An 11,410-nucleotide genomic window follows, 5' to 3' on the forward strand; every position below is an offset into this window, starting at 1 on the left:
AAACAAACAGAAATAATTGACAAGCTGAAACACAACAGCCTTTAACATGTCTGTGGACTGTCTTTAAAACACTTTACATGCCGTTTATGGTTTTGTCTTTAGTTAAGACTTCCACAAAAGACCAAGTAGATGGCGACTGTACTTTATTTTTTATCCCACCTCTGATTCCAAGCAGCTTTGCCGACCGTCTCTCTGAGACCGGAGGGCAAACACCTGGATCCAGATGTGTAAACAGCACGTTTTAAAAATGGACACATACATCAGAAATCCGACTGCAACCTTAGTGGAAAGCTCTACTTTTGATGGAGCTCAATTTCTACTAAATGTTTTTGTGACAATTTTTGCACAGATTTCTGGAAAATACCAGTTTAAGGCACGATTACAGCTGGTGTTTTTTTTTTTGAGTGAGCAACTTTATAAATATTATGTACATTTCAACCGTTAAGAGCGTGTTCAAAGAATTACAGACAATCTCCCTGATTTTTCACTGAAAAGTGGCATCTTTAAATACATAAACCGCTCCTCAGTGCTGCTGTTCATCATCGCCACAGCAGGTGAGACTGCTGATGGAAGGCAAAGCAGGCATATATGCAGATCAATATTTAGGTGTTTTTTTATTATTATTTTTCATTAGGGGAACTATAGGAGTGGTGTGGGAGCCTTCATACTGCAGTGCAGCTGTTGAAACAGAGATTTCTCCCTGCAGGGAGGAAAGATGCCTTCTGTCAGTCTTTTTTTACGTTTTAGCTTTGGAATAAAGAGTTGGAATCACAAAAATCCGAGATTCACTATACTTGACTCACTAAAACTCCCGCTTGTTGTGTCCTTGGGCAAGACACTTCACCCGCCTTGCCTACTAGTGGTGGTCAGAAGGCTCGGTGGCGCCGGCGTGATGGCAGACTCACTTCTGTCAGTCTGCCCCAGGGCAGCTGTGGCTACAATGTAGCTCACCACCATCAGTGTGTGGATGAATGGGTGGATGACTGATTGTAGTGTGAAGCGCTTTGGGGTCCTCGGACTAGATAAAGCACTATACAAGTGCAGGCCATTTACCATTTATCATAATTCGGCCATTTTGTCACAATTGGTGAATGTGTTTGATGTAGGTAGAGGTAAAGTGCATTTTGTAGAATCATAGCTGTCTTTCTTCTCACTGCTGCCACTGTCAACTTTAAGTTTTTTTCTCAGACTTTCCTCATTAACATGTTCAGCTCCTCATAGTAACTATGACATACCAAAGTAATTAATATATAAAATAAGAATATTTGGCGCCAGCATGCTGATTATCGTATAGCATGAAGAGGGACAACAACATTTTGCTCTTAAAGTTTTGTCCCTCCCCTAAATCTAATGAGGTAAAGTGTCAGTAAACGAAACAAGGATGGACCCAGGAAACGTGACTCAGCGTGCTGCGTTTACGTCCTGGTCCTGGTTGAGATTGTTGTTGAGATTGTGGAGTGCTTGGTGACGCTGGTGCCGGTGGAGGTGAATGGCGTTGGACTCCGGCAGGTCGGCGGGCTGGAACACGCTGGACACCAAGGGCATGAACTGGCGGAATATGCTGACGCTGCCGTGCCAGAAGGTCGGCTGGGGGAGCCGCCCGGCTAGCGTCCAGGCGCGGCCGGTCGGATCGTACGCCTCCACCACGTCCGACAGCTCGAACGTGTTGTCGTAACCACCAGACACATACAACTTACCGCCCAGGACTGCCACGCTGCCTCCAACGTGGACCTGAAGAAAGAAATTAGTTTGAAAGTTTACCGTGATTCTGTGATATCCCAAAACCATCTTGCTTTTCTAATTTCATGCTTAAATGAGAAGCTTTAACTTAATTATTTGCTTTTTAACCGTAGAGAACAACCTAAAACAACTTTTTTTTTTTTACTTTAAATTGTAAATATGTAACAAATAGTATATGTTTCTACATTTACAGACCTTCTGTGCTGGTTTGAAAGTAAACTCACTCAACACAACTGACAATTTGTTTACTGGTGACATTGGAGATCACAGAATTATAAATAAAGAACACCAGCAAACAAGAATCTGATGTGAAATACAAACCTGGGTCATCGGGCTAATTTTGTCCCACTCGTTTTTCTGAGGATTGTAAACATCGACCTCGGCTGAGTCATCCCTGCAAATAGAAAGAAACTCAAGTCATGTCGCTGCCAAAACTCTGCTTCATCAGCACCTCCACTTCGCTGACTACTGCAGCTTTCTGGGAGATTCTGGTTAGATATTCAGGCAGTTTACGTGTCAGTGCACCGCTAACCGAACACAAACACTCAATGGCGGTAAATTTATGAGGAATTTCTATATATTTTTTTCTATTTAGAATATGTTAGCTAAAAATAAAGTACATGCAGGAACAAGAGTAGAAAACTTTTCAAAGAAAGTGGAAGAAAAAGATGAACATCAGCGCCCTCGTGTGGTCCAACAAAGGAACAACTGATGTAAAAACTAAAGTGGGGAGAAGTATTCAAACCTTTTTCAACATCTATCAGTACAACAGCATAAAAAGAAACTACGTAAAAAGAAATAATGTGAATTTATTTACTACTTTAAAACGCCCCTCGGTGTGAGTGAGAGTGTGAACAGTTGTTTGTCTTGTTTCTGTCCCTGTGATAGACTGGAGACCTGTCCAGGGTGTCCCCTGCCTCTCGCATAATGACCGCTGGAGATAGGCACCAGCTACCCAGGACCCGGAAAGTTAAAAGTGAGTAAAAAAAAAAATGGATGGATGGAAAAACTCTCAATGGCTCTTTCCAAAGAAGAAACAAACAGAAAAGAGACGTGAAGTTGTTACGACTGTAGGCAGTGAATAAGGTAATGTTTTAAGAGTTTTCTTTTCTATATTCAGGAATAATGTTGTTGCAAATGTCAACAGGATAAGCAATTTAACAGTGTGGCACAAGGAGTGAAGATAAGTCCAGTGAGCTAAACCTAATAAAAAGTAGAAAAACAGAAAAAGTACTTTTTCTGCAGGAAATCTTTTCTTGCACAAACACAGTTGTTATATGTTAAATAATTAGTTCCTGTATAAAGGGAAAGCAGTGTTTTAGCTCTGTATGGAGGTGATGATGGGGCCAGTTCTAACAGGTAAGTTAATTTAGTGGCATCCAACATAAAGTAGAGGAATCACAGGATTAAATGAAACAAGAATAGCAAACTAAATTCTAATAAAACAAATACATTTGGATGTTTTTACTAAAAGTCTTTAATGTTTGCTGTCTTTCTAAAAAAACTTGGGAAATTTGTTATTTTGAGCCTCAGGTTGTCTTCATATGTCTTCTTTTTTATTGGAACGCCTGAAACTGAAACTTTTAGAAAGAGAGTTAAAAGGTCACCAACGAACTTTGATCATGAAAACATTAATAACTGAGAGGAAATTGTACAAGGTATCAAAGAGAAGGAGGAAAAAAGAAGTTTGGGGAGAATCTTTAGCCAGGCTAAACATGCTGTCATTATGGACATTCTTGCCACCTAGTGGTGAGACATGGACCTTTCAGTGTTTCTGTTAGAGCTGTGCAGATGAAGAAAACAATGTAAATCCAGACACAGGAGAGGAACTCTTCTTACCTAACAAAGTAAATGAGCCCATTGAGGGTCACTGTTTTTGGAGTAAAGGACCATGGAGGCAGCTGTCCACAGTTGACCAAGGTCCAGCGGTTTGTGTCTGTGTCGTAGCACTGGATGGCCATCGTGTCTTCACCAGTCAGAGAGCCGATGGCGTACAGGCGTCCGTTGCACGCGGTGGTGGAGCAGTTGTCCATGGCATGCAGCATGGCTGGCAGGGCCTCCCAGCAGTCCAGAGCTTGATCGTAGCGTTCCGTGCTGTCCGACGCCACCACGTACAGCTGACCTTTCAGCACACAGGAGCTGTGGTATTCACGGGCCTTCAGCATGGGGGACGCCTCAGTCCACTCGTTCACACTGGACTTGTAGCGCCACACGCCATCGTAGAGGCGGGAGCCATCAGAGCCACCTACAGGACACAAAGAAATACTTACTCTTCGTGCTGAATACTGTTCACTGATCACTTAGAGTGATAAGAAGTGTTGGGGACGTTATTGAGATGATCAACTAAAGTATGTCAAGGTGAACTGCACTCTGGGTACTCCCATGTTTGCAATCAGGGACGCACAAGAACTCTAACACATTATCAATATCAGCTTTAAAATGCAACACTGGTATTGGTTAAAACATGCAGAAAAGGTTCAAATGGATGCAATGTGGGTTTAAGCTGAAGGGGGATGAAGTTTACAGTTTAGCCTAAAAATGTTGCATCCAAATTCATATTTTTAAATGTAAACTAACAGGCAACTCAGTTTATATGCATACATTTTTCATAGTAACCATGAGGTGACATGGACATTAAACTCAAGCTAAACAAAAAAAAAAGGAACATGAATGAAAATGTGAAGGTGCAAAATTCCTCTCTGAGGGAAGCTAAGTTAGGAAGCAGAAAGTAGAGGACATTATAAGACACTAACTTTACTCCTACCTCATTTTGGACTAGATCAGGTTTTACTGTTTGTAGCTACAAATATACACAAGTTTTAAGTCTTTTTCTGTGTTCTTTAAATTATCAGGTGAGCACAAATGTTTGGTCAGGGGCAAAGATCTGTTTCCTCCTTAATCAACTCACTACACCTGTTCATTACATTGAATTACAAAAAAGGGCTAGCAACCATATTTCAGCCTAAAATAAAATCTAAACAATAAGCTATTTTCAGTTAGTTGAAACTGCACAATATAAAAAAAATCAATTTGTGCAATATTAATACTGTAAGAACTGAAAAAAAAGGTCTATAGTGCTATGCATTTGTGATTTGGATGACTCTAATATATTTGGCCAAATTGATGTAATAACTGTCTTTGTGTGTGAGCTTTAGGATCTCAGTCACTATAATAAAGCAGATTTGGTCATCAAACATCATGATAACAGACCAAAAATCCTAACAGAGTGAGAAAAATGTGGGTTTATCACAACTGATTTCGTTACCCTAATAGTCAATAATAATGAAATCACATATTTTTCTAATAACAAGAGTCAGAAGGGTATTACAGTGTTGCTGCTGTGGGGCATAATGGAGATACTCGTCAGCGACGTGCAGCAAAGCTTTAGCCAGCCAGAGTCAAATCTGAGACCAGCCTGTGTGCTGTATGCCCCAGTGAAGCCAAGACAAAAGCTGGCAACTTCATTTTTCAAATTAACATGTGCTGGTGACTCTGCTCAGCTGCTGTGGAATTCTTTTACAGGTTTCTCCAACTGAGGCCCCAGTGTTGGACCGGTGTGACTTCTCATACATTTTAACAAATTCGACAAGTCATGATTTAGACTTTGACAAAAATAAAGAGTTGTAACAGAAGCAATGTCTGCTGTCATCTTTAAAAAACCTCGGCACTCAATTTGGAAAATGTCAAATCCCTTGATTTAATTTTGATCCTACTCAGCTCTGATGGCAAATAAATTATTCTAACCCCTCAAATTATTACAACCCACATGTCTGTCAACATTATGCAATCACATGTTGCTTCTATTTCTGTCAGTGAGGTGAGGAGCTAATGCTGCTGAGCTGATGGCTCATCCCAAGCTTCTTCAAGAGTCACAAACACTGAGCGAAGATGATAGGATTTCTCAAAGGAAATCCTGTTCTTAGAGGAGACTTTTCCACTGCTAATAACGATGACACTGTGCTGCCTTCTAGCACACTGTTTCCTGCCTCTTGCCCTGTTTACACACAGTTAGAAGCCAAGGAGCCTTAGTTTATTATAATCTCCCCCTGACAGTCGCTTTATAGGATGGAGCAGGAATGGAAATCTGGACGCTGAAGCTTTCCCACAAAGATTAAGGTAAAAATAAGGCAAATGTAGCTATACTGTCCACTCCATTAAATGTGACACCTGACTGAAATCTGAATACAAAAGACAAATCTAACAGAATAGTCTGTCTCCTCAATTACATTTAGGCTTCAGTAATCTAAGCTGAACTATGTGATTCTGAAACTGATCAACTGGAAAGGACTCTGTGTTGAGAAAGTGCTCCTTTTGCCTTACCTGTGACATACATATCGTTTCCGAGGGCAGCTATGCTGTAACCTCCTCCTAGGTGGTCGGGGAACTCAGCCAGGTAGCGCCACTGTCCAGTCTGAGGGTTGTAACAGTCCACTGTGACCAGCTCATCGCAATCCTGATCGCAGCCTCCGACCACCACCAGGATCTCTGCCAGGCCCGTGGAAGGCCGCGGCCGCATGCGGTGGCAGGGCCTGTCGTGGCGGTCGTACTCACAGGACTGGAAGCTGCGGGCCTCATTCACCATGCGGAGGCAGGTGGGGGACAGATAGACGAGCGGGTCGCTCTCCACATGAGCTAACAGAAAGAATCTCCTGACGAATGGCAGTCGGACCTGCTGGAGGAGCTCAGGCCAGTAGTGGAGCCGTCGCTTGAGGTCAGCCTTCACCCATCGCACCGCAATCTGATACACCGTCTCCTCCTTGTCCACACAAAGCTCGTCATCTGACACAAACTCAAGGAGGCGCTTCCAAGGCAGCCGCTCAAACTCCGTTCCTTTAGCCAGCTCCATTATGTTTTTGAGGACAAAGTGGCGAGCGCTGGCTGCCAGCTCTCTGCACGCGTAGGCCTCAGCGAAGTCCTGGATCTCCAAGCAGTTGGACACGTCCAGCCGCTGCTCCAGAAAAGCACAGCAAGCCTCTTTGACTGAGGGGAACTGAAACAAATCGGCTGTTTTGAGTAGGAGATCCACATTATCCTGAGTGACAGTGACCCGTCCTGTGTAGCAGAAGTCCACCAGTAGGCCCAAAAGTTCTGCTGATACCTCATGTAGGACCACCCGGTCCATTACACTCTCCCTCAACGTCCCTGCGAACATGGCCCGGAAGTACGTGCTGGCAGCTGCCAACACCGTGCGGTGACAGTGAAACTCTCGGCCCTCGGCGCACAAAGTCACATCAAAAAACTTCCTCTCGGCTCGAAGTTCATGAATTCCTCTCAGCAGGTTGAAGGCATGCGCTGTGTCAAAGAAAGGCAAGGTGGACGGCTGAGTCTGCAGAACGGGCTTCTCCATCTCTCTTCTTCTAGGTGTCTCCAGTAGTCGAGCTTAGAATTATGTTGTCATCTGAAATCAACACAAAACACACACATGAAATACCTGCGTAGAATACCACGAAATCTGCAACACACTCTTATTTTCATGATCAAATAAACCCAAATTTATTGTCCACATCCAGTTTACCTGGTCTATAAAATACAAAGCTAATTGTTAGTTTCCCAGAATAACCTAAATTTAACCAATATCTTAGCATCTTAAATGAGGTTTAGAAATTACCAAAAACATTTTATTTTTAGTAACATAAGCCAAAGAAAAGAACACCTAATCACACAGTAACAAGTCTTTGATTGACTATTTTTCACACAACATGACGATTGATACAGATTCATTTTTAAGCCAAATAACTAATGCCATTAATCCATCTATTTTCTGCCGTTTATCCATGGTCAGGTCTTAGAGGCAACAGGTTTTAGAGGGAAATAAAAACATCTCTTTCTCCAGCTCCTCCTGGGGATCCCAAGGCGTTCCCAAGCCAGAGAGAACAAATGATTCCTCCAGTGAGTTCTGGGTCTGCCCTGGGGTCTCCTTTCAGTGGAATGCGCCTGGAAAACCTCCAAAGAGAGGCGTCCTAATCAAATGCCTGAACCACCTCGGCTTACTCCGTTAGATGAGAAGGACCAGCGGCTCTACTCTGAGCTCCCCTCGGATGACGGAGCTCCTCACCTTATCTCTAAGGCTGAGCCCGGCCACCCTACAGAGGAAGCTCATTTCAGCTGCTTGTATCCAGGATCTCATTGTTTAAATCATGATCACCATCTCATGATCATAGGTGAGGGTTGGAATGTTGGTGGACTGGTAAATCAAGAGCTTTGCCTTTCGGCTCAGCTACTTCTTCACTACGACGAACCAGAGCAACGCCCTCATTACTGCAGACGAGAGGCCCTGATCTGTCGATCTATCTCCCGCTCCACTTTACCATCACTTGTGAACAAGACTCCCAGATACTTGAACTCCTCTACTTGAGGCTCCGACTCACCCTCAACCCGGAGGGAGCATTCCACCTTTTACCCAGTTGAGAGCATCAACTGGCTCATCCCAGCTGCTTGACCCTTGGCTTTAAACCGTCCCAGTGCACGCTGAAGACACCAACAGAACCACATCATCTGCAAAAAGCAGAGACGAGACCTGACACCCTCCTCTTCAGGACTGCACCTTGAGATCCTGTCCACGAACACCACAAACAGCATCGAAGACAAGGGACAGTCTTAACAGAGTCCAACCCTCACCAAGAATGAGCTCAACTTTGTTGGGGTTGTGAACACAGCTCTTGCTTTGGTTATACAGCGACCGAATAGCCCATAGTAACACAACTGACCCCCCACAACCCCTACAAGGGTAAAGATCTACACTACTGTTCCACAACCAGAACAAAAACCACACAATTCCTCCTAAATCCAAGGTTCAAGAACTGGTCAGAGCCTCCCTTCCAGCAGCTTGGAGTAAGATTTCTCAGGAAGGCTGAGAAGTGACCAAAAAAACACCCAAAAAAGACTAATGACAACATATTTTATCCTTTTTTTATACAACAACGTTATCTAAAATGGTATAAAGTTTTATGATCGTCAAAAACAAATCCCAAAAAATATTAACACATATATCAATTTAGTTTTCTCAGAGCCAAATACAAAGATATTAATTTCCTTCAGTTACTGAAACCAAAAAGCAGCCACAGTTAAACAAAACCAATATAGCACAGTACTGCCTGTATTAAATGCAAATTTTTAAATCAAAAAGCCCATTGTGTTTTTCTCCTACCTGACGAACCCCCGCAGGTACATTTCACAACCGCCTAGAACATACAAGAGTGAAGCTCGGCGCCTCTACGGTGAATGTGACCGGCTTCTTCTCCGTGTTTAAGAAACAGAGCTCGACTGGTCTGCAGCTATAAATACACCAGCAGTGTCCATTTACAGACAGAAGTGGGGGTTGGATTTTTGGGGAGAACACCTAATGTGCAGTGAGCTGACGCTATTACCCCCCTCCTTACCACCGCTGGTATGTCTCTGTGGTCAGCCAGAGTGAGTAAGAAGTCTTTATGGGAAACACCGACAGAACCTTGGCCTCCTCGCGATCTGCAGCTCAGCTTCCTGTTTGAATTTCCAATAATTTGTTGGTGCAGCACAGATCTGATCTGATATGAAGACGCTGGCGCAAACCACTTTTCTTCTTTAAAATGACAACCTAAAAATCAACGATTCCTGAACTGACTGCCATGAAAACTGGAGAATAAGTGTTTCATGAGAACCGTATTTCATTTTGACAAATATTTGGAATTAAAGTTTAGGTAGTTACTAGTTATATTGGCAGGAAAACCAAGAAGAGCATAGGCTAATAAGAAGAATCTCAAACCCCCTTCAATTTCTCTCTCAGAATGAGATCATTTCTTGTGAAAATACACAGGTATCGACTTACAGAGTTTTGTTTAAAGGCTGTGGCTAAGCCCTTGGTCACATTCCACACCAGGGTTCAACAATGCAGAGGTCCAAATAGCTGCACAAAGAGATCAAACTTCCCTGCTGAAGGTCGAACAGAGCCTCATACCACAGGCCTGCAGAGGCAATAATAACAAAAAAAACACGTCTTCCTAAAGTCCCCGAATCTTTAAATATAATTATTAAGTCCAATAATTTAAAAATAAAGGTTGCGGACGATACCCATGACAGAATCGTTGTGGTTTAAGACTGTAAAGCATTACAACAAACAAGATTCTGTAGTGGGAAACAACAAAGACACACTTAAAAACTAAAAATTGCCCCATTTTAAAAGCTCACTGTTCCTAAAAACAACAAAGTATATTTTTTTAAACCTGTTCTCATCTAACACTAACCAGCAACTCCCCTTGTCTGCATAAGTTTTTGTTGATATCAATGAATTTTACAAATAGTGGATCCCCATTTTTTATACCAACTGTTAATTTTAAAATAAACAACTTTTGATTTATAATATTACGGTTTAGATCTAAACAAGTTCAAATCTGTGGTCACTGTAGATCATCATTTGTCTGCAGAGCAATGCTTCGACTTGGTGTTTAGGGCCACACATGACGTGCATCATTTAAAGCAAGTTGTCACCAGAAGGTAAATCATTTGTTGACTCAAAGTTCTTTCCAGAAATCATGGATGCTGCAGGTCAAAGAAGAGTTCAAACTCCACTTTTTCTGTGGTGTTAGCTGACACACCACCAGTAAGGGGGCTGACGAACCGCTGTGCATTGAAAACACTTCCCTCAGAGTGAAATTACCTGTTTGACAAAGAGGCCATAAAGGGCCAAAAAGTTGATTCCTACAATGACCATAAACAAGAAAACATTTTACTTAGAAAAGTACACTAGTTCCCCTCAATTCCCAAAGAGCACTGGTGACACAACAGCTTAGTAAACTTATTTGTTCCCACTACTTTAAAGGTACTGCTAACATGATGCTTGGCATGTTAAACATCAAACATATTCTCTTTGTACTAAGCTCAGTCACAAACAACTAATTCATTCACAGACAGAAATAAAAACATGCATGCTGGGTTAAGTGTTAACTCTAAATTGTCCCTAGGTGTGAGTGAGAGAGTGGACGGTTGTCTCGTTTGTCTCTATGTGTCCCTGTGATGGAATGGAGACCTGTCCAGGATGTCCCCCGCCTCCCTCACAGTGACCGCTGGAGATAGGCACCAGCTCCCCACGACCCAGAAAGGAAAAGCAGGTAAAGTAGGTATTTTCTTACTTCAACTTAACTTTCAACTTTTTTTTTTAAAGAGTTCGGTCAAACCAGTGTTTCGGGAACAGAGAACAGAAATGTGTCATTTCAACAGAACGGGGAGAGAAGGACCAACAGATGGAAACAATGGAAGTGTAAAAACAATCTCACTGCTTTGAGAAAGAAGCACAGACATAAACAGTGAACCAGACAAAAAAAAGACATTCCTCATCCCTCTTCAGCGTGACAATATTTACTTCTGTGTTTGTCCTTGAAGCTGAATGCATACCCTGTAAATATAGCCACGATAAGAACACACTGAGGGGTGCAAATCTCTTATTTATAACGAGTATTCTTGAATTGGTTGACGAGACCATCTATTCTTGGAGCAGAGTCACCAAAACATCTGACAACAAAACAAACCGGCTGCAGATACTACATCTATTACCTTTATACCTACAGGTGCTGGTCATAAAATTAGAATATCATGAAAAAGTAGATTGATTTCAGTAATTCCATTTAAAAAGTGAAACTTGTATATTATATTCATACATTACATACAAACTCATATATTTCAAATGTTTATTTTGTTT

At 42.2% G+C, this 11,410-nt stretch overlaps 1 protein-coding gene across 2 annotated transcripts in view; it reads right to left on the bottom strand.

Moving 5' to 3' along the window:
• Positions 1–934: 934 nt before the first annotated feature.
• klhl21 (kelch-like family member 21) overlaps positions 935–11,410 on the bottom strand; it is a 21,052-nt gene continuing 10,576 nt past the window's right edge. The window contains exons 1-5 of one of the 2 annotated variants that reach the window (XM_017419132.3): positions 8,888–9,016; positions 6,061–7,138; positions 3,580–3,985; positions 2,062–2,134; positions 935–1,731 (exon numbers count right to left, since the gene is read on the bottom strand). In XM_017419132.3, coding sequence (XP_017274621.1) covers positions 1,402–1,731; positions 2,062–2,134; positions 3,580–3,985; positions 6,061–7,087 — 1,836 coding nt within the window. In that variant the 5' untranslated portion in view covers positions 7,088–7,138; positions 8,888–9,016 and the 3' untranslated portion in view covers positions 935–1,401. Of the gene's footprint in view, positions 1,732–2,061; positions 2,135–3,579; positions 3,986–6,060; positions 7,139–8,887; positions 9,017–11,410 lie in introns of those variants that run through there. The other variant, XM_017419133.3, reaches the window with a different exon arrangement.

The sequence above is a fragment of the Kryptolebias marmoratus genome, linkage group LG8, assembly GCF_001649575.2.
Source record: "Kryptolebias marmoratus isolate JLee-2015 linkage group LG8, ASM164957v2, whole genome shotgun sequence".
In the NCBI taxonomy this organism is placed as follows: Eukaryota; Metazoa; Chordata; class Actinopteri; order Cyprinodontiformes; family Rivulidae; genus Kryptolebias; species Kryptolebias marmoratus.